The sequence below is a fragment of the Hippocampus guttulatus genome, chromosome 9, assembly GCF_054856545.1.
Source record: "Hippocampus guttulatus isolate MCC_2025c chromosome 9, RoL_Hgut_1.0, whole genome shotgun sequence".
Lineage (NCBI taxonomy): Eukaryota > Metazoa > Chordata > Actinopteri > Syngnathiformes > Syngnathidae > Hippocampus > Hippocampus guttulatus.
Window position 1 is genome coordinate 575,174 of NC_141269.1, and position 22,385 is coordinate 597,558.

General features: G+C 53.0%; 2 protein-coding genes across 4 annotated transcripts; one reads left to right on the forward strand and one right to left on the reverse strand.

The window, feature by feature from the left end:
* Window positions 1–1,096: 1,096 nt before the first annotated feature.
* dla (deltaA) lies at window positions 1,097–11,182 on the reverse strand. Of its 3 annotated transcripts, XM_086120506.1 has the most exons (11): window positions 10,961–11,181; window positions 10,522–10,845; window positions 9,656–9,716; window positions 9,169–9,426; window positions 7,759–7,819; window positions 7,549–7,679; window positions 6,634–6,803; window positions 5,675–5,891; window positions 3,903–4,680; window positions 3,188–3,296; window positions 1,097–1,990 (listed from the first exon to the last, which is right to left on the reverse strand). In XM_086120506.1, exons 1-11 carry the CDS (start codon window positions 11,015–11,017, stop codon window positions 1,985–1,987), a joined length of 2,172 nt encoding a protein of 723 aa, XP_085976632.1. In that variant the 5' UTR covers window positions 11,018–11,181; the 3' UTR covers window positions 1,097–1,984. The 3 variants fall into 3 exon arrangements, with proteins under 3 accessions (XP_085976632.1, XP_085976633.1, XP_085976631.1); XM_086120507.1 differs by lacking the exons at window positions 10,522–10,845; window positions 10,961–11,181 and adding an exon at window positions 10,370–10,463 and having other exon boundaries at window positions 9,656–10,119; XM_086120505.1 differs by lacking the exon at window positions 1,097–1,990 and having other exon boundaries at window positions 3,173–3,296; window positions 10,961–11,182.
* A 7,502-nt stretch (window positions 11,183–18,684) lies between these two features.
* On the forward strand, window positions 18,685–22,327 carry LOC147199673 (cdc42 homolog). The gene is made up of 5 exons (XM_086119582.1): window positions 18,685–19,045; window positions 19,480–19,963; window positions 20,741–20,799; window positions 20,885–20,914; window positions 21,398–22,327. The coding sequence occupies exons 2-5, from the start codon at window positions 19,708–19,710 to the stop codon at window positions 21,911–21,913; spliced, it is 861 nt and encodes a 286-aa protein (XP_085975708.1). The 5' UTR covers window positions 18,685–19,045; window positions 19,480–19,707; the 3' UTR covers window positions 21,914–22,327.
* The last annotated feature ends 58 nt before the right edge of the window (window positions 22,328–22,385 follow it).

The following is a 22,385-nucleotide window of genomic DNA, read 5'->3' on the forward strand; positions in this document are numbered from 1 at the left end:
GTACACTATTTTTGCTCCCGTAATAGCTCAAGTGATAAAACGACCAAAAATCGGATGGACCGAGCACAAATAACGGCTTTGCACATGTTGACATATCTCTGAGGCGACGGCGGTACGGTCCACGGTTGGCTTCCACTTGAAGAACGTGGAGGTTCGCCGTTTCGGGTGAAATCCGAGTTTTCCCGAATAGGACCGAGTTGCATCGGCGCCGTTTCCGAAGTCGCTCGCCTTCAACTCCTGACGCCCGACGACATCTCAGGCTCTCAACCGACGGTGGCGCTTCTTCTGACCAGCTCTTGCCATCTCCCGTTGCACGGCGGCCGCCATTTCGACTCCATCTGAACGTTGCTCAAGAAAAACAAGAGCCTCATTCAAGTCCACGGAGCGTCACGCCATCTTTGAATTATGATTATTTTTTTGTCTCAGTCCATCTGCCGGCGGACAACATCTGTCGCTTTTTTTTTTTCCTCTCCACGGCATGCCGAGGGTCGGGCTGGGGGGCTTTTGTGAGTGCTGCCATTGTGTGCTCGTCCATTGTGAGTGTGTGTGCGCGTGCGCGAAATGATTTGCAGAGGTCTTCAGAGCGCTTTGCAAAACTGCCACTAAAATTCCCTCCTTATTTGATTATTTTTAATCATGTAAGATTTGTGAGGTGCTCTGGACCATCGGACCCCCCCCCCCCCATATTCTGCGAACTTGGTTTCAACGCCATGCTCCGACAGATGTGAAGCACTTCCCAAAAGTGTGCTAAGAAGGTAAAAGAAATCAAAACGATTTTAGTTCGAGGGCACTTGAAACCATGCGAGTCTTCCGAGCCAAAAACTGATGAAAAATGACCCTTTTTTTCCTCTTGAGCTTTTACTTTCTTTTTAGTTGTTTTGCCCGACTTGAGAGGCCGGGCCATTGTTCATGTTCAATGAAGTGGCGTGAGGGACGTTGTCTTTCATGAATAGACGGCCACCCCCCAAAATACCCCCTTTTCCGTCTCCAGGGAGACCCTTTCAAGTCGGGGTGGCGGGCAACAGCGCATCCATTCAAATGGCCGCGGCGGGGTTGCGCGGGCGCGCACGCAACAGATGGAGGCCACACCAGCAAGTACGTTGAGGATCTTTTTATTTTTTGGAAAAATAGTCTTGGCTAATTCCGTCGTTGACACAGAGCAGAAGAATACAATGTACAGCGCAATCCCTCTTAAATAACTTTTTTTTCCCCTTTTTTTTCGTTCCCATTGACTTGAAGTGCCTTTGCAAATATCATCCATGAAAAGAAAGCAATTTAAATAATCCTGACAAACAAGAACAAATATACAATCCAAAATAACAACACAAAATCCTTAAATTAACTTAAATTAAATGATAATTAAATCGTAACTTCACGCTTTTTTTTCTCCTCTATTTTACAACAAAAGGACAATCTGTGAGAAAGCGTTGAGAGGAAGAAGAGGAAAACAATGCCTTTGTCATGGGCGCATTGGAGGGCAAAAAAAAAAAACCTTCATAAAAGTTCATCGAGCGAGCACATTTTTAAAATCTTTTTATGTCTTTATTTATCTTTACGAAGAGGCCAGTATGGCCAAACATCCGCCGTTTGATGCGGTTCCTGGGTTTGAGAAAAAGGCCTGGGTGCAAATGTTGCAAAAAACAAACCAACAAAATCCTATCTTGGCGGCTTTAAAAAAAAAAAAAAAAAGAATCATTTCTCACACCATCCATTGAATATTTCTTTTCATTTGTACCCCCGAGGCCCGACAAAGAGGCAGCACAGAAAGCTAAGTGGCCGTTTACGTTTAACCGTAAACTTGCCTATTTTTTAAAACATTTTTTTCCCCTTAAACGACCCCGCCGGTTTCTATTTCCACTCGAGGACCAGCTCAGTCTGAATATCAGTCAAAGGTCTCAGCAGCAGCGAGCGTAGAGCAGCATCTCATCCAGGAGCATAAAAACTCTCCCATACAGCAAAACGAGCGAGCCCGTCTCCGGCCCCTTTACACCTGCAGAAACACACCGCCGTGAGAAAACGCAAAGAGCCGAGCGATATCCATTCCTGCCGACGACTTTGTGTCCGAATCGCGCCGCAAAGCCGGCCAAGGAATTGGGACGTGCCTTCGGATTCCGTGCGACGCGGATGTGAAGCAAGTGGACTCATTCGATTGAAAATATTTTACAACTCGACTTGACTTACGGGGTATTTTACAACAACCGTCGCCGCAGGCAAAGCGCCGTACGTGAGGTCAATTGTAAAAACGGGAAAAGTCATTTGCTCAGTGACAAAAAGCTCCCACGGCCAACTTCATGGCAGCGGAAGGAAATTCTTCATATGGAACACGGGAGCGGCAAACGGAATGGGCCCCAACATTGAACCCTGTGGAGCACCAGACGACACTGGCTTATAACAGGGCTCACTCAAAAAGTTTTGTCTGCCAAATAGGACCCGAGCCACTCCGGAGCGCGAGCGCTCATGCTCGCTCTTCTGCTGCAAACGAGCCAACAGAATACCGTCGTCCCCCGTATCCGACAAAACAAAAGCCGCAGTCTCCGGTGTCATGAGCCAGCAGGAGGTCATTAAAAAAAGAAAGAATTTTCGCCTTCCTTTCAACCGCTGAAGTAGCACTTGGTTGCACAAGCACCGTTTCGGACAACCGCTTCGCATCCGTGCCGCATGCCCACCCCCTCCTCGGTCCGCAGTTCTCCCGATAGCTTGGATCGGACTGCGCGTAACGCAGACGTGAACGAGTCGTCACGTTCGGCTGTTGGCGACGAGAGATTGGCATCGGTCTTCCGCGGGGTGAACTGCGACCCGAGTCCAGGGGCCTCGGCCTGCGGACCGCGATCCTTCTTTCAGCTCGGTTTCCACTCCACGCTACGCTAACGGAGCGTGAAAGCTGAACAACGCTCGGCGCTTCTGCTTTCCTAGCGGCTGTTGCGCGTTTCCTGACGTCGCCCACCGACTTCCGTGAGCCGTTTTTCAAGGGCTCCTGACCCGCATCATTGGACCGTGTTCCACGATGGCGTTTCAACTCCATGCATCGCAGACCCCAAGCTGTTCTCGGAAACGGTCCTTACAGTCGAGGCGGTTGCAATGTAAGCATCCCGTCAATCACTCCACTCGTATTTAGTCGGGTAAGCTTCACATCCGGGTTGCACGGAGCCAAAGCGAATCGCCTTCAACAACGTCAACAACTACTCACCTCAGTTGCAATGATACATTCGTCCTTCTCCTCCGACACGACAAACACAGATTTGTACTTGTTGTCCGCACACGCGGACGTTTCCGGGCAATTGATTCCCGACGTTTCGCTGTAGGGAAAGAGGGAAAAAAAGTTGAGCTTTCGCCGCAACTGCGTCAAGTTCCGGTCGACTGGGTTCGAGTGCGCAATTCGACAGGAGAAATTCCTCGCTATGGAAAATGGAAAAACTGAATACTCCAAGAATCGATGTCTGCCGTATCCTGGAAAAAAAAACTTGGCATACGTATTGGTCTGGAAAAGGTCAAGAATTTCTGGACTTCCAAAGATAAGGACCCGCCAGTAAATACGGTGAAGAGTGGGGCTTCCGACAGAAGGTTGGAAAAGCATCGGAATTTGGTGGATTCATATTTCTAGGTCTGGTAAAATAAAATAAAAACTTTGGAAATCCAAACTATTGTATGGATTTGAGGTTTTCCAAGAGCCATAAAACCGGACTCTTCTCAGCTCTTCCAAGACACCAAAAGGCTTCTTTGGTTGGCAATTGAAATTTTGGAACTGATGAGGCCTAGATTTGTTTGATGGGCATCATCAGTTCGCATTTGTTTTTGTAGTTTTAGCTGTTGTTTTTAATTTGGAACCAATGGAGGAAGGGTTTGCCTCCGTTCACCCGAGTGACAACGGACACGGACGCGTTTGGGGTTGGCGGCTGTCCTACCATTTTAAGCGTTTGCTGTGTTTCTCCTCAAACTCAAAGGAGTCCGGGGATCGGCCCTTGTCCTCGCGGGCAGCCTCCGACGCCGCATCTTTGGCCGCCCGCTCGTAGTTGACCTCGCGCACCAGGTTGTAGTCTGCGGGCGGCGGTCTGCTCTTGTAGCACCGACGTCCCGGTGACGCCCCCTCCTCGGGATCCTCCACGCCGCACAAGTCCATCTTTTTGTTGATGTTTTTCACACCCGGAGTCGGCGGGACTGCGCCGTCCCGCTCGCCGCGTTGGCAGTTATTGGTCAGGTTGTTGATGGTTTCGGCCTCTCCGCCCGCCTCCCCCGGACCGTCGCGTTGGGCTTTGGAGCGGAAGAATCCAAGCAGCACGGCGCACCCCGCCAGAAGCAGGAGCACCAGAGCCACCCCGGACCCGACCGCCATCCAGGGCACCTCGGAGCCTCGGATGGCGGCGTGCTCGGGCAGCAAGAACTGGCAGTTGCGGCCGCCGTAACCAGGGGCGCAGGCGCAGACGTAGCGGTTATTCCTCTCGTGGCAGGTGGCGCCGTTGTGGCACGGGTTGTGTTCGCAGCGGCTGACGGGCGAGCTGCAGTTGCGCCCCGTGTAGCCCGGCGGGCAGGTGCAGGTGTAGCCGTGGGCGGCGTCCTGGCAGGTGCCGCCGTTCTGGCAGGGGTACGAGGAGCACTTGTCGCCGGCGTGGTCGCAGTTCATGCCCGTGAAGCCGTCTGGGCACTGGCACAGGTACGAGTTGACCAGATCCACGCAATGAGCACCTGAGAACACAAACGCGAGGGTCATGATCGGCTCCGAAAAGGGATCCGCGTGGCCCGGAGGGATCCGGCTTGCCGCCGCAAAATGTGGGAGCAAGTCTTGAATGTGGCGACACCGCTGGGATCGATCAGTCACGGTGACTATGGAGACGAGAATATTTTTGGCGCTCTCACCAGGGCGAAACCAGTTTGGCATCTCGGCGAAGCTGAGGACGTCGCCGCCAGCGTGGGCTCACTCACCCGGTAGTCCGGTCAACGGTAAAGGGGCTGTCACTTATGTAGCGCTTTTCTACCTCGGAGTCTCAAAGCGCCTTACGCCACGACCTCATCCAGCTCGTGCCGAAGCAGCATCGGGAGCAACTGGGGCTTCTGTATCTTGCTCAAGGACGCTTCGACATGGATCGAAGCACCAACACCGGGGTTGGGAAATGACCGCACTCCCACCGAGCCAGGCCGCAAGCGTTGCCGCTACGTCTGCCCGCTGTATGCGCAGTCCGGTTGGTCTTCAGAGAGACCTTGTGGGGTCAGCGCTTTGGTCGAAGAGAGAATTGGTCTCCGATTTGTTGGAGATCTGCTCGCGAGTTGAAACGGCCAACCCAGCCCTCGTCGCGGACAGTATTGGTCCCTGCAAACATCTCTCGAGACCTGCCGGAGACATGACAACGTCTCCAAGCGGTCGCTTTTGAATTGACCGCGACGCCCCGGCGATCTCCAGGAGACCTCGCGGCAACTCGAGTCGCCAACTGCTCTCCAGGACAGTGAGATAGGCCCTTTGACCTTCAGGGCTCAAGTGAGACCCAAGGTCGCCAAGTGGAGCCACTGGCTTGGGTTCAGCCAGTCAAAACCCCCTTCAGAACTTCAAACATAAAAGGTCTTGACGAGGCAAACCAAACTGAAACGTAGCTACCCGACAACGTGCGGTATCTGAACACGACCCAGAATGCGAGTTTGCGTGCAGCTACGGTCTCGCCCTCGACCCTGTCTCGCCCGCCCTCACCGTTGGAGCAGGGCGCCGAGGTGCAGTGGTCGATCTTCTTCTCGCAGGTGAAGCCGGCGTACCCGGTGGGGCACTGGCAGAAGTAGCCGCCGTCGGGGTTGTCGACGCAGCGGCCGCCGTTGGAGCACGGCCCGTCGGCGCACGTCATGGCGCTCAGCTCGCAGTTGTTGCCGTAGAAACCGCGGGGGCACTCGCACCTGTAGGTGTTCTCCAAGTCCTGACGGGAGACGGCGGCGTCAATGCCTGCTGACGGGCGCGTGTCTTTCTTTTTGCAACTGTGTGCGTCTTTGCGGAGTTTGTGTGTGTATGTGTGATTTGCATGTTTGCATGTGTGCATGTACCCGCCTGTGTTTTGTGTGTTGTTGAGTGTAAATTTGCCTTTGTGTGTGCTTTTGCATGCATTTGTCTGTTTGTGTGTGTTTTGTGTGCACCTGTGTGTTTTTGTAGCAGTTTTGATTCGTGTGTACAGTCATTCCTCGTTTATCACGGTTAATGGGGACCGAAACCACCCACGATAAACGAAAGGTACATGTACATGTGTATGAGTATAAAAAATATTTATGAGGCCAAATTTAATGGTATCCATGCATGTAGAAGTAAATTTAGTAGTAATTAACATGACTTAATCATCCTGCAATTTTTTTTCCAACACATGAACACCGATCAAATCAAAATGATGACTTTCAACCACCCCCCAAATTTTTGTTTGTTGGTTTTTCCAACCGGGTTCCCCCTTCTGACCCCCCTGTGTACTTCGACAAATGATTGTCAACACTTTTTTTTTTTTTTTTGCTATGAGCATTGAAAAGTTATTTTGGTCATCAGTTCTGTTTTTCGAGGCGAATTGGTTATTGGAATTGTATTTCCCCCCCTCCCCCCACCCACACACACAAAAATGATCTCACTTTTTTACACACGTTGCATTTGTTTGTTTTTGTGTGTGTGTGGACGTGACTCACGGCGCAGCTGCCCCCATTGCGGCAGGGGTTCCCGGCGCATTCGTTGACTTGGATCTCGCAGCTGGCGCCAGTGAAGCCCGGCCTGCAGGAACAGGTGTAGCTGCCCTGGCCCGTGTTGCTACAAGTGGCCCCATTCATGCAGGGCTTGTGGTGCGTGCAGTAGTTGAGGTCTGGGCAGACGCAGGACACATGACACGCACACGTGTGGATTAGCTGCGTCGCTCCCGCTGGACTGCGGTTTTCAATTTGTGCCAACAACTGGCGCCCGTGGCCCCTCCTATCGTGGCCCGACCCCTCTCAAAGAGCACAGCTGTATTATGAGCAACCAAGCATATATATGGAATCGTGGATCCGTTTTCTTTGTGCAAAATGCAAATATTGACTGAAACAAGAATTTAGATTTTTACTTTTACATGAACACTTTTCACTTGGAGCAATTATTCAAACGCGGAGCACATTTATTATTTTAGAGCAACATAATACCCGTGATGTGGTGCCGCATTAATCTCCCGGTAAAAAAATTAAAGTTAAAATTGTCTTAAATTAATGCCGATAATAATGTGTTAAACTGAGAGCACTAGTATATATATTCTTTATATATATACTGTATATATATACTGTATATATATATTAGCAAAAAACGAAACAGTCCTCCATCGACATATATAGTTGCGGTACCACCAGAAATCCCTGGGGGTCAGCGTTGGAAATTTCAGCTCACAACAGACGACGAATCATTTTGTTTTGGATTTTCACAGTTAGCCTCCTTGAGATTCGGTTTCATTTGCTGCCTTTTTTTTTTTCCACTTTCAAAATGGCCTTTTATACCGACAAATTCGGACCTAATGCTGCAATTCCCTCAGCCCGACTTCAGTTTTTGTCAGCAACCGAGCGTTCCCCAGGCGTGTTGCCCACCTTGATTGCAGAAGAGGCCCCCCCAGCCCTCCTGACAGTTGCACTGCCAGGGCTGCTGGCAGGTCCCGTGGAGGCAGCCCGGGTAGCGGATGCACTCGTCGCAGTAGCGACCCTTGAAGCCCACCCGGCACCTGCGGACCAATCGGAAGACGGCGGTAAGGACGCCTGTGATGCAACGTCTTAGCCCGGCCCCACCGAGGCAGAACCTACTTGCACTCGCCGGGCTTCTCGCAGAAGCCGTGCTCGTCGTCGCAGCCCGGCAGGCATATTGCTAGTGGGGGGGGGGGAAACACGATTATTATTATTGAAATGAACTGGACTTTTTTTGATGACAGGGAGGCACGTGGGGGGCAAAACTCCCCCACATGGGAATAGCGGCAACCCAACTGCATTTGTTTGCTCGTGTATGATTGTGTGTTTGAGTGCAATTGTGTCTGAGTGGGGTTTTTTTGTATGCTTGTGTGAAGTTTTGTCTTGGTTTGGATGTGCCTCTTTGGATGTTAGCGTGTGTGTGTGTGTTTGCTTATTAGTATGCTTTTGTGCTACAGTATGTTGGTTGGATTTGTGTGCGTGTGTGTGTGTGTGTCGGGTTGCACGTGTTGGTGCATTTGTGACTTTGAGTGTGTTCGTTTTGTGCGTGTGAGTGCAATTGTGTCCGAGTGTATTTATTGCGGTGTTTTTGTGTTAGCTTGGGCGCATGTTGGGCTGTATGTTACTGTGTGTGCAGATTTGTTTGAGGGGAAGGGGGGGGGGGGGTAATGTGAGCGTGAGTTTATGTGTATTTTTTTTATGAGTGTCTGTGAGGGCGCACACAATTTGTTTTAGTGCGAGTGTGCTTGCCGTGCGTTTTTGTTAGCATGCGAGTCTGTTTGTGTGCATTTGTTTTTCTTTGTGTGTGCGTGAGAGAGCACGTGCTCTCACACATAGCCATCCCTCCCTACCCCTGATCCTCCTTGACCCTGCCCCAACCCCACTGCACCCCCTCCTCCCAGCCACCGTGTTTTTTCCTTCTTAGCTGCGGTTCAAAACTCATTTATTCATCAGGGGGCGGGCGCGCGTGGACACGCTGGCGGCGGCAGTGAGATAAGAGTGGACAGCTGGCGAGTGTGTTGCCAGCGTGCGACAGCTGCCCCCATTGTCTGAGGGCTGTCGGCAGCTGCCCACTTCAAACAATGACCCCCCCCCCCCCCCCCCGCGCGGCCAAACCACCAGCGACAGCCAATCACGAGGGACGCATGGCAATTTATGGCACGCGTGACATTGTTCACCTCAAAACTTTCCTCCTCGAGTGTGCGCGTGTCACATTTTGCTGTTTAGTCCCAGAAAAATTCCCCCCTAACGACACATCCTGCTCCCAAAACAACTTTTGAAGCACGTTTTCCTGCTTTAAAATGGCACATATCGGAACCAACCGTCGTCACTTTGACAATCTGATTTTGTTGGGGGGGGGCGACTTTGAGTCGCAGCCCCCGTCAACGTTTGCAGATGAGCATTTCCACTGAGCAGGTATGACTGTGGATATTTCAGAACACTCTGACGCAACATCCTTTTTAGCGGGGGGCGGGGTCTCACTTTGTGTGTGTGTGTGTGTGTGTGTAGGGGAGGGTGGGGGGTACTCACGCTCGGTGCAGTATTGTCCCTTCCACCCGGCGTCGCACACGATCTCCCCGCGTTCTCCGCACGCAAAGTGTCCAAAGGCGTCGTCCCGGGGCCGGCAGAAGACCGAGCAGCCGTCGCCGTAGTAGTGCTCGTCGCACACGAAGCGGTACGCGTACTTGAGCTCCGTGCGGCCCGCCGTGTGCAGGTCCTGCGACCAGTCCTCGCCCACTGTCAAGTGGCGCTGGGTGCTCATGGTGCTGATCACTCGCTCCGGGTTGTCTGGGGGAAGCGAGAGGTGGTGAAGTTGCCGAGCTTTGCTCATTGTCAAATACTATTGCTGCCGTGCGGGCTCCCTCTAGTGGTGTGTCAAAGAATCACCGTCTAACGCATGCGGGGTTTTTTTTCTTTTTAAATATATTCTGGCAGCATTTTCATTTTTCTTGGAGTCAAATGGAAATAAAAAGAAAGCGTCACGATCACATTGATGTGGGGGGGGGGGGCATCTTACCTGTGGACAAGTCGTCTTTAGAGTCGGTGTGCAGTGCCTCAATGATGAGCGAGAAGGTCCCCTGAGGAGACAAACGGCTTGGTGAGGCAGGTGGAAACCAAGCGGCGTCATACATCAATCCCTGGAGGGGCAACGTGAAAACAACAGCGGCAGACACCCCCCGCCTCCTTCCTTCCTCCGGCTCCATCCACCCACTTGCCAGCCGAGAGGAACCCAAGCCGTGCCGGTTGTTTGGATCAGAAGGACATTTAAGGACATTTGGAAGAAAATAGCCCGTTGTTTCCGGGCGAAACGGAGATTTCAGATCGTTCCCGAGGGCAACACCAGGCCGCCAGATGGATGGATAATTGAAGGCCATTTCAGACAGATGAAGCCGTTGTTTGGTGGAGAACGCCGGCATTTCGGATTGTTCGCAGAGGACGCGTATGACGACTTGATGAATGGATGAGAAAAAGAGATCCTTTCTGGATATTTGGAGTATGTTTCGGTGGGGGGGGGGGGGGGGGGAATTTTCAATGGTTTGCGGAAAAACAATGGGGGAAAGGAGAGCGAAGGCGCGCGGGGTGGGGGTGGGGGGGGGCAGAGAACAGAAAAGGAGACCAAGTATGAGAAAATAGAGAGAAGGCGAAAGACAGGAGAGGACAAAAACACGGAAGACACAATCAATCGATCGATCGGTTGTGCTGTCGGGAAAAGTGTTGTTTCCGATCGTACCTGAAGGCAACACCAGACGACGAGCTGGATCGATTTCCTCTCCGAGGAGCTCGGCGAGACACGGGACAGGTGCCCACACGCACGCCCCCGCGCGATGACGTCACCCCCGCCCCCCTCCTCCCTCGCCCTTCCCGGTCCCCCTTGGCGCTTACCGGCCAAGTGAAGCCGAAGTTGATCCTGACGGGGTTGCTGAAGGAGCTCTCCGGGATGGCGTCGGGCACCTGGAAGGAGTTGGCGCCCAACACGGGCGTGACGGCGCCGCCGTACGTGCACGGCGGCTCGGGCGACACGTTGGGCTGGTAGTGCTTCAGGCACACCCGGAAGAAGGTCTGGCAGGCGCAGTGCCCCGCGGGCGACGACGACGCGGGGGAGCCGCCGTTGCCGCCCCCGCGGCCGCAGCAGTTTCGGTTGCCCTGCGCGCCCTTCTTGTTGAGGAACTCCTGCAGGCGCAGCTCGAACACGCCCGAGCACAAGCCCTGTTCGGGCGAGAGGAGCGGGCGTGCGCCGGGCGCCGGGCGCCATTGGAAAGAAGCGAAGTGACTTTTTGGTTGTTTGGTTGCGCGGGGGGGTGCAAATCCGAGCGTGACTTACCTGACACAGCAACGCGGCCAGCACGGCGGCGCCCAGCAGCATCTTCAATAAATACATGATTAAATCAAGAAAGGAAGAAAAGCTCAAAGGGGCCCGGCAGGAAGATGCATGGAGCGGCTCCGAAAGCGCCACCGCGCATGCGCGTCCCGGAGGAGGAGGGAAAAAAAAAAAAAAAAAAAGGTACAGCGAGACGGTTAATCCCCAAACTTTCTCCCGGGATGAAAGAGTAGGTAATAAATAAATAATACACTTGTCCCGTCCCTTTTGGCGTTATAATCCCGGACAAAGGCGCTCGTCTCCTTTCTTCTCCGGTGACGAAGAGTCCCTCATGTTGGCCTTCTTTCTCTTCGCTCCTCGCCTCCTTCTTCTTTCGTCTTCTTTTCTTCGCGGCTGTCCGGCGCGGGCCGCCCGCAGCCGGTTATATACATGCTATGCTAATAACATGCAAATGAGCCCCCCCCCCCCCCCACCCCACCATCACCACCCCAATCCGGCCCCGGTGCACGCTGGCCACCGCGCCGGGAGCCTCGTCGTCCTCCCGCCGCACGTTGGGCGGACGAGAGGAAATGTGAAACTTTTCTCTCACTTTGGACTTCCACATGGTACGCGCGCGACGCTTTTGTTTCCTTCTGCTGCCTTCAAACTTGTCATCTTTCTTCTACGGCAGCCGCAGCGTGGCTGCATGATGAAAGTGTAAATCGACGGAGTGCTGCCGTTTCCCCTTTCGTTTTTCCTTTTGAAGCTCTGTTCTGCTAGTTTTTTTGTTGCCTCCCAACTTTTCACCCTCCCACAGCAGCGGCATGGCTACGCAGTGAAAGATGAACATTATGGGGGGGGGGGGGGGGCTTGACTTTTGAGGACTTTGTAGTGTTGACGAGAACTTTCCTTTTGGAGCCTTCAAACTTTCCCCCCGCCTTCCTCCAGCGGCAACATCGCGGCCGCATCATGAAAAGTGTGCAACTTTTTCAGATCTTGCCCGCGTTGATGAGAACTTCCAAACTCCCCCGTCGGCTTTTTACATGCGACGTGCAATGGCGTTGCCGTCAAACGTCTCCTCGTCTTTCGACCGCCGCGGCGTGGCTAAACATTGAAAGAGGAAAATAATGTTGAGGAGCTTTGAAGGCGCTCGGGGTGTCGACGATGGCTTCCTGTTTTTCGTTTCTTTCTATTGGCTCAAATTTCTCCTGGTTTTCCTTTGGCACCAACATGGCTGCATAATGAAAGGTGTTTAAAACGAAATCCAAACTTGTTTGATTTGGTTTTCGGAGTTTGTGATGTTGTTAAGATCTTCCGAATGTACCAAAGTGTTGAAATGGTCCTTATTTTCTCTGTGTTCCCTTTGTGATATTGATGAGATCTTCATAGTTGTGCCGCCATCAAGTGTTTTTTTTTTTTTTGGCACACAAAGTGTGAGGCCGCCTAATTGTTTCATCGGCCCACTTCTTCCTCTTCCACATCTCCTTCGTCGTCTTCTTCCTCCTTTGGTCCGAAGCATTCCTTGGCAAAGTTTGGAGCGAACCAACTACTGCTTGCAACCAACATGCATGCGCTTGTGCTCTTTGTGTGTCGTGGACATTGTGTGTGTGTGTGCGCGCGCGCGTGTGTGGCTCGCGTGGCCAACATGAGAGGGAACTTGTGCCATTGTGTGTGCGCGCAAGCCAGGGAGGAGACCCCCCCCCCCTTCCCTACTTGGACCCCCGCCCCCCACCTCAGCTGTATGCTAATTCAACTCGCACCTGCTCTTCTCTCAATATGCGCGCGCCCAAACAGGCAGGCAGGCGCGCGCCGCACCACACTGCACCACGCACACACACACACACACACACACACACCCGCCCTCCACACGCTCGCACACATCTGGCGCGTGCCCGTGGGCGTGGCAAGAGGGAGGCTTATGACGTCTCTGCCTGGTGCTTTTTTGCGACGCTCGTGACGTCAGACCGCAGCTCAACCATCCGCGCGGCGGCGGGCGGGCGAAAAGTTGCCTCACTTACACTTCCGGTTCCTCTGTTGGCGTGTGTGTGCGCGCGCGTGTTGAGCGTTGGTGACTGCGCGTGTGCACGTGAGCGAGCCAGCGTAAGTGTCCGCGGGGGCGCGCGCGCACGACGCGAAGGGGTGCCCGCGCGTTTGTGAGAGTATTTGCGCGTTGTGCACGCGACTGTGCGCAAGTGGTTGTGAGCGCGTGCGTGTGTTAGTGAGCGCGTGTGAAGGCGCGTGCAAGTGAGGGAGCGAGCTCGCGTCGGCCGGTGTGCGCGATATTCAGTCAGGATGTACTTTATGTTAGGGTGCGCGTGCGTGCGCGAGCGACCATTCGGGTGTTTTCATCGGCGTGGATGTCGAATGCGGCATGTGCGCGTGTGTTTGGGGGGGAGTGGGGCGCGGGGGGTGTGCGGTGAAGGACCACGACACGCCTTCAGACGCGGACGGAGCCTTGCACGCCATCTGCCACGAGTGCCCTCCCCCTTCCTTCAAGCCCCCCCCCCCCCCCCCCATGAGCCCAAGGTCCGACTGGGTGTCCGATTCACGTGTCTCGATGCCCCAATGTCCGGCGCACTCCCGCGACTGCAAGCATGTTAAGGAGCTGTAACGGTATGGGCCCTCAGGGGCCATATGGTGACGAGGTGCCCCCCCCCTCCCAAAAAGAGACACCACATGGCGGCTCGTGGGAACGTAAACACGCCGCCCACCACACGATATCGATCAGACGACGTGACAGAGGGGCGACCGTGCACGTTCGTGCGGGCGCGCTCGCGCATCTGCGCGGGGCGTATCGATGCAGGCGCGCGTGTATTGATGATGCCACGCAGGTGACAAAGGATGCCGCGCTCTCTGCCGACGCGCATGCCTACTCCCAGACAGGATAAGACTACCCCCCCCCCAACCGCCGGCCCCCCGCGCTCCCCCTTGTGTGTCCGCGGGCCTCCTCCACGCTTCTCATTTGCATATTCATCAAGGAGGTTCCCTGAGACGTGCTGACTTGAAGTTCTGGCAGCCATACCGTCGAGTAATGACGTGGCGGCACAGGAACGCCTGTCAGTGTGTGTGCGCGTGTGTTTGTGTGTGTGTGTGTGTGTGGGGGGGGGGGGGTCTGTAGGCGCGTGCCAAAGTTTTACAAAGCGCATGATGATGTCATTGCGGCCGCTTCTTAGTTTGCGCATTGTCATGGTCACGCCCCCCAAAGGACAAAATTGTGCTTTTTTTTTCAGTGAGCATCGTAACAAAATCCACCGACCAGTCTGCTCAGGCAAATGCCCGCGACTATTTCTTTTTCGCACCGCTCGTTACTTTTCCTTGCGAATCAGAAGGACGCGAGGTGGCATTCCAGCCGCGGTCATTTTCGTGCCATTCTTTTGTAAAATGGCTCTTGTGAAAATGGATTGTCTCATCCGAAATGGACGTCATCAAAATCGATTTTGGAAAAAGGATTTCAAAAATTGGCTCGGCTCCAACATCCCGTAGCTGACGTGAAGGGAGACGGTTGGCGTGAATTGAGGAAGTCCCGCCTCCCCTCGTCTGTGTTGACTCTCCGTCTCTATCCTGTCCACGAGCATCTGCCTTGATTTGAACAGATGCACACGCCTGCCCCCCACCCCGACCCCCTCCGCCTCCCAAAAAGCCTTTCAAGCCTCCGTGGGAGCCCGGCGGAGCCACAATGGAGGGAAAAGGGGGGTGTGGGGGGGGGGTGCGGTAACCAAATACGGCCTATCCCCCCCCCCCCCCCCCCAGGACAAGACAGGCGCTCTGCGGAGGGGACGGGGGACCCATTGGAGAGCGGCCGGCCCAAACAATCTGCTGTCCCGCCGCTCATTTTGGATGCGGTGGGGTGGGCGGGGCCAGGTGGGGGCGACGTCGAGGCGTCCGCAGGTGTCGTCGGCACGATGCTGATGCGGAGCTTTAATTTCAAAACAAATTTCCAGTGGCTATTTGTAGCCCAGTTGGAGGCCCCGAAGCCAATCGCGGGTGTCATGATTCGGTTTGGGGACCACCAGGTGGCACTGTAGGGCTCCCCCGGCAGCTGCACACCTGTTGGTCATTAGGTCATTGGGGCTTGAAAAGGACTCGCAGCCCCAACACTCGGTGTCTGCTCATTGTTTGCTCTTGCTACTGTCATGTTCGTTTGTTTGCTGTTCCTTTGCTGCTGTCAGGTTGGTTTCGGTCACGGTTCTGTTTTAGCTTCAGTTGCTATTTTTGTTTGCTACTTTGGACTATGATTGTCTTGGGATTTTGTTTTCTCTGTGTTTTATCAATACACTTCTTCAAGTACACCCTGCTCCTCCCTCCTGCCTGCTTTTTGGGGTCCAGCACCACCACGCAACGTGACAGCGGGGGGCGGCAGGTGCTCCCTGGACCGGGTGGATGAAAGGGAGGGTGGTGGCGGTCGGGGGACGATGGGGTGGGGTTGGGGGGGGGGGTTGTCGGACGACCAGGTTCCACATGAAAAGCCCTCTTTTTGTTCCCGAAAAAGCGGCGCGGCAGCCTATCGCTAGGGCAGCGGCGCTTCATGGCGCCATCATAGCCTCCCGTTCCTATCTCTCAGCTGCCACTGCGGGACAGAGGATCCACGCGCATCTGTTGCCCCCACACACACAGCGCCCCCGCCCCATTGTGTCCAGCTCGCCTTAGCGTGCGCTACACCTCAGGAATGCTCCTCGTCCCTGGAGAGCGCTTATGCACGGTGGGAAGAGAGCATGGAGGCAGTGGGGGTGGGATCCACAGAGGAAGAGGGTGGGGGGGGGGGCGTGAGCTCTCCCCGGTCCATCCAGATCCAGAGAGCCCAGTTCTAAATCACCGGCCCCCGTGGGGAAGGCTCTCCATTGTGACGAGATGGCCCCTGCAAGCTGGGCCGCCAGCTGCCACTGCTGCAGCGTCATGTGCGCCCCCCCCCCCACCCACCTCCACCACCCCCCACCTCCAGCCCCATCAGAATGCACCGCAGCATTAAAAAAGGTGTTGTTAAAGCAACATGTTCCATTGAACTCCACATTCAATGGAATTGAGAAGCAACGGATGTGACAACCGCAGTTGCACTATCGGTGCACTTCCATCTTGTGACCGCCATCTCAATGGCTAAATGCTAAAAACAACGTGGTATTCAACGCCCCCCCCCCCCCCACCATGCCTCTGGGGTCTTGACTTGCTCAAGTAAAATCATTTTGGGGTTTGTTTGTATTTTTTTAACACTTGCCAGTAGTCATTTGGTGGTCCCCCCCCCCCCCTCCCCGAACCCCCATAATGCTGCGGATACATTTTGACGGTCTCGTGAGCGAAATAAAACCTGGTTATGCAGGTCATGTCGTGCTATACGGCAGCTACGCACGACTACCATGTACCATGTGCGCCGTTGGATTTTGGCGACTGAGTTCAAAGGAGAGCGTTGAGCGATATATATATATATACACTGTATAGGTATTAGTGCTGTCAGTTTAACGCGTTATTATTGGCATTAATTCAAGACAATTTTAACTCGATTAATTTTTTTATCGTGAGATTAATGCGGCACCGCGTCACGGCGGATGTTACGTTGCTCTAAAATAATAAAATGTGCTCCACGTTTGAGTAACTGCTCCAAGTGAAAAATGTTCACGTCAAATTGAAAGTCGAAATTGTTGTTCCGGTAAATATTTGCATTTTGCACAAATAAAACGGATCCACGATTTCATGTTGATGAGAGCATTGAAATGGGGAAAAAATAGGAGAAAAAGAAATCAAAGGAAATGTAGAATAGATAAAAATCTGTGATTAATTACGGATCATTCCGAGTTAACTATGACATTAGAAATTTGATCGTGATTAAATATTTTAATTGTTTGATAGTGAATTCAACACCCGCACCTCCCCGTCACCCCAAACAGCCTCCACAACATGTTGTCTGTGTATTACGCCTTGCCGCCATCTAAAGATGCCTTGTCAATCTTTGATAAAAAGCAGCGTGCCCCTCGTTAAAGGCTCCAGGTTGGAAGGGTGGGGGGGGGGGGGGTGAGGCTCACGTTCTCATGCTTGCTCGGACAGCAGGCGCGGGCTTTTGGGAAAGGGAGGGTGGGGGGCATGAAGGGTGGCAAACGAGACGACACCCGTGGCACACGCCTGTTGACCGAGCCACAAAGCAAAAGTGTGTGACCCTAACCCCCCCCCCCCCCCATGGACTGCACTGCTGCTGCTATTGTCCTCCCAAGACACAAGAGCAATCCTGTTAGACCCCCTCAGAACCCCCAACACACACACACACACACACACACAATCAGCTGATCCCTTTCCCACCCACCACAGCTCAGGCAAATGTGTTTGGCGCCGTTTCTGCACAAGCAAAATCCAGCGAGATTTACGTAACACGATCACATGAATAACGCAGGGGATTCAAGGACAAAAATGGAGGGGGGGGGGGGGGGATAAATCCTGAAAATTAAGGAGCATATTCTCTCCGGGCCAGTTGCAGTAAAAGTTTCTCTCAGGACCCACAATTCATCCCAGTACTCGAATTTTCCTTCAGGCTCGACTAGAATGACTCAAATTTTCTCTTCATAGAATTTTTCATCATGGTTTTTCCCCGTGGACTCGATTTTTCTCCCAGAACGAGAGTTGACGCTGTGAATGACAAAATTCTGTCAAAAAATTTCCCCCCTGGACTTGAACAGTTCTCAAAATACATCTTTCAAACTGGTGGCTGTGGGGGGGGGGGGGGGAACGGGTGAAAAATTGGCTTGCTCTGATTAGTTTGACCCAATTTTGGGTTGTTTTGTTACAAAACAAAAAGGGTGCGCTCAAATTGATACGAGTTGAGGGTGGGGGGAAATTTGGGCCCAAATTTGGTTCATTTTGATTTTCGCAATTTCAAGAGTGGAGCAAAATTGTCCGCCAGGATTCAAATCTTCTCCCGGGGCAAGAATTGTTCTCTCAGGATTGCAGCCTTCTGTGGGACTTGCCTGTTCTTTGATTGACCGGAAGCCATTGTTGAGATTTCCGTCTTGATTTTTTTTCTCCGTTTTTTGTGTTTTTGGACCTGTTCCAAAAATCCAAATGCAGCATCGGGCCCCATGCAGAGAGATTGGAAATCCATGATGGCGTCTGCAATAAGGTGCCAGGTGGGCGTGGCCCGACAGGGTGTGGCGCTCCCTGTCGGGGGACTGGGGTGGGGTGGGGGGACAGGACGGGCGGCTGGCTGGTGCTGGGGGGTGCGGGGGCGGCTGGCGGGGTCAGGCCCGCGTGTCCTGGGAAAGTTGCGCTCTTCATTTAAATGTGCACATGTTGCGGCCTTCTGGAGTCTGCGTCAATGCGCACGCTGACAGATGGCCGTGGGGCCATAACTATGGAGGCCCACCGCCGCCCTGCCCCATTTACCCCCCCCCTCATCCCCCACCCCTAGGGAGAGAGAGAGAGAGAAGCGTCTCTCAGCTGATCAGAGAGAGACGTGCGGAAGAAGAGGAAGGAGGAGTGTTGTGTGTGTGTGTGTGTGTGTGTGTGTGTGTGCGCGCGTGCGTGTGTGCCAGAGAAAGAGAAAGAGAGAGAGAGGCAGCCTCCCAAGTTGACAGTTATCTCCCTTGTTTGTTTGACAAGTTTCATTTGACTCTCTTGAATTCCCAGTGCATCAAGTCCAAATTTTCGGTGGCCTGCAATAATAACTTTTTAGGAATAACACAAGAAGTCGTTGACCGCCTTTTTTTTTGAGGGGTGGGGCGGGGGGGGGGGGGGGTGTTCCAACCGTACCACCGGTGTAGCGTGGCGGCGGCAAGCTCTCGCGGCGGTGTCCGTCAATTAAAAATGCTCGCTTGGCAGATGTTGGCCGCGAGAGGGCGCCCCATCCTCGCTACAACAGTGAAGCCACCTGCCAAGTGAACACAGCGCGCACCCAGAAACGACGATTTGAATCCGCTTTGGTTTAGGAATACTCGAGCTAGTGGGACGTCGCCCTCTAACGTCGACCTCGATGGGTTCTAGCGAACGTGAACGTATCGTGAACGTCAGCTGTTGAAGTGGTGCGACTCAAGAAACGAATGCAAAAATATGGACGTCGAAGCTCCAAAGGCAACAGCGGCTACATAAAAAAAAAAAGGATGTGTTGACGCGGCTGATGTCACTCCCATCGCAATTGTAAGCTTATGTTCATTATTATAAATCATTTTCATTTTTTATTTGAGCATGATATTCTTTTGTGTTACAGTTACCTAGGTTATACTCCGTTTAATAGTTGCTCAAACAAGTGTATGTGGATATTGTCTGATTGGCTGAAGGAAACCCGGAAGTGTTTGAGTTCCCGGAAAATGGTGTGTTCTCGTTCGGCAGTTGCGGAGCAGACGCTGAAAAATAAAAGCTGCGTTCAAAGGATTCCATCTCTCCTTTTGCCCATTCTTAAAGTAGAGCTATCCACAAAAAACAGACGAACCCCTCAACTTACAGCAATCCACGTCAGTGTTACAGAGAGATCCGTTTTAGAAGTGTCCGAGGTATAGGTGAACTACCTGTGTATTTCGATATTAGTTGTCTATGTGACGAATATCTGCCAGATTTTTAAAAATGTCTTTCAGCGTTGTGTTCCTGTTCAATGCTTCTGCTGAGCGCATATGCACCCCGCATAAGCTCCTTAGCGACTGTCCACGTGCACAGCAGCGGGCCAATCAGGAGAAAGCTGAACCCCCCCACACACACTAACACACTTTGGGCGTCTTCACACCTGTGGAGAGCACTCGTGCAGGATGCTCGCACTCTAACGCTTCCTCGCCGCATCGTCGTCGTCTTGGTCTTGTCGTCTCGCGATGCTTCCCGGGGACGCGGGCGGCCCGGAGCCTCGCCGCGTGTCGCTGCCGCTAACGCTGTCCCCGCCGAGCCGCCGCCGCCGCTTGCTGCCGCACTTGGCCGTAAGGCGGCAGCGCTCGGCCGCTGCGTCCGAGCGCCGCGTCAACTGCGTCCTGGTGGGGGACGGCGCGGTGGGCAAGACCAGCCTGGTCATCAGCTACACCACCAACGGCTACCCCGCCGGATACGTGCCCACCGCCCTCGACAACTTCACAGGTACGAGCTGGTGGCCTACGGGCGCTTTGAGTTGGCGATGCTCTGACCACCCTCTCGCCCCCGCCCCTCCCCTCCGTTTTGTCATGTAGGAAAACTATAATTGCCCAAAAGTCAATGATTTATGACCCTCACCCCCCACCCCCCCAACACACACATTATAACCGTATGACTTGACGACTGGTTAGCGCGTCGTCCTTACACTGCACAGGTCCGGGGTTCGGTCCTTCCTTTGTGGAGTTTGCATGCTCTCCACTGGCCGGCGTGGATTTTCTCCGGACACTCCGCTTTCTTGCCACATTCCAAAAACCCGCATGGTAGATTCATGGAAAACTGCTCTGTGAGTGACTGGGTCACTCTTACTTCAAAGCATTGCATTAAGAATACTCCAGAAAAATATGTCATAAAACTACAAAATAGCCACACTTTTCTGCAATAAAAACTCAATTTGGTCATAAATCACCGGGTTCAAAGGAATATATCACCTTCCACAAATGTCGCAATCACCAACTATTCCTTCCAAGTTGAGGGAGTGAAACATCTATTTTGTTGACATGAGCTTGTGAATTAGCATCACCTGAGCTAGCCAAGCCCCCGACAGTTTATTCTACTCAAGCCTAGCTTGAGCTAGCCAAGCCCTTTATAGCTTATTCTACGCTAACCAATCTTGAGCTAGCCAAGCTCTCTGTAGCTTATTCTACGCTAGCACAGCTAAGTCCTCGATAGTTTATTCCATGCTAGTTTAGCTTGCCTGAGCTAGCATTTCCTCTGTCTCCTCAGCTGTGGTGGTGGTGGACGGCGTGCCAATCAAACTGCAGCTGTGCGACACGGCAGGACAGGTACAAGGCGCAAATGCACGTCTGTTATTTTCACTTCACTACTGCCTCTGTAATGTGAATTCTCCTGTCTGTGCCGTCACAATAGAAATGGGGAGCTAGCGATGGATCCATCAATGTAAGTAATCAGTTATCAGCCAGCCATTGTAGCACTGACTAAATGAGCGAATCACTTTTAGCTTCCCAACTTGTTTTCGATTTTTTTTTTTAATTTTGCCCCTGAAGCTGGTTTGACATTGCAAAAAAATTGAAGCACAGACACCGAGTAGACAAATGCCCGACACTAAAATTGTGTAACAGATTTTAATCATTGCATGTGGGTGAAGCACGGTGGTGAATTTTGTTGACTCACCGTGAAACAGGAAACTCTCAAATGTAAAACAACCACTATTAAAAGAAAAAAACCCCAGAAACCTTCTTTCCATTTCCACTTGCAAGTTGTAGCCAAGATTCTCAAGAATACTTGCCCAAATTGACACAGGAGCACGCCGTTTTGGTTTGGCCCCTTCCATACTTGCCCTGAGTCTGGTGCACGAGACAATCAACCGGTTGTATTGTCATGACAGATGAACTGATCCTGACCGAGTTTGGTTCCTCCCAGGATGAGCTAGAGCGTCTACGACCGCTCTGCTACCGAAGCGCCGACGTCTTCCTGCTGTGCTACAGCGTGGTCCGACCCGCTTCCTTCCTCAATCTGACCCGGCGCTGGGTGCCCGAGATCCGTCGGCACTGTCCCGGCACGCCTCTCGTCCTGGTGGGCACCCAGCTGGACCTGCGAGAAGACGTGCAAGTGCTGATCAGACTGGCCCAGAACCAGGAGCGTCCGGTGGGCTCGGAAGAGGGCCGGCAGCTGGCCCAGCAGCTGGGCGCCGCCGGCTTCGCCGAATGCTCGGCGCTGACGCAGAAGAACCTCAAGGAGGCCTTCGATGCGGCCATCCTGGCGAGCATCCAACAGACGCGAAATGGCGGCGAAGACCTTAGCGCCGGTAGCGCGTGGCCACAGAGACTGACCCTCGAGAGGAAGACTCCCGACAAGATCAAGAAGCTCTCTGAGGCTTGGCGCAGGAAGATCCGATGTCTGTTGGGGGAACAGAATTGCGAACAGTTGACTGCGTGATCAAATCAAGACGCTGACTGTAGGAAAGATCCGACAACTTGAGATGGTGTCTGCGTGTCGGCACCGAAGCACGTCTGTCTGTCTAGCTAGCTAAGTAGCTAGCTAGCCACCTTGCTCTCTAGCTTTATCTAGCTAGCTAGCCACCGTGCTCTCTAGCTAGCTAGCTAAACCTCGCTCTCTAACTTTATCTAGCTAGCTAGCTAGCTAGCCATGTCCCTTTTGTGGCTAGTGCTCCATCCTATGAGAAGGCCAGGATGGTAAACCAATTGCACAATTTCTGATGATAGCAATTCTGCAAATTAGTATGAAGTACCCGTCTTGGAACATCTGCTCTGTTTTTTGAACAGGAGTCCTTCCTCCTGCTACAAAATGGAAACATAATCCTGCAAATAAATGTCTCGTTTCCATCGATGATTTTCTTCAGTCTTCCGACTGGCTGATTGTTATCGTACCAATCGATGGTTGCTCTGGA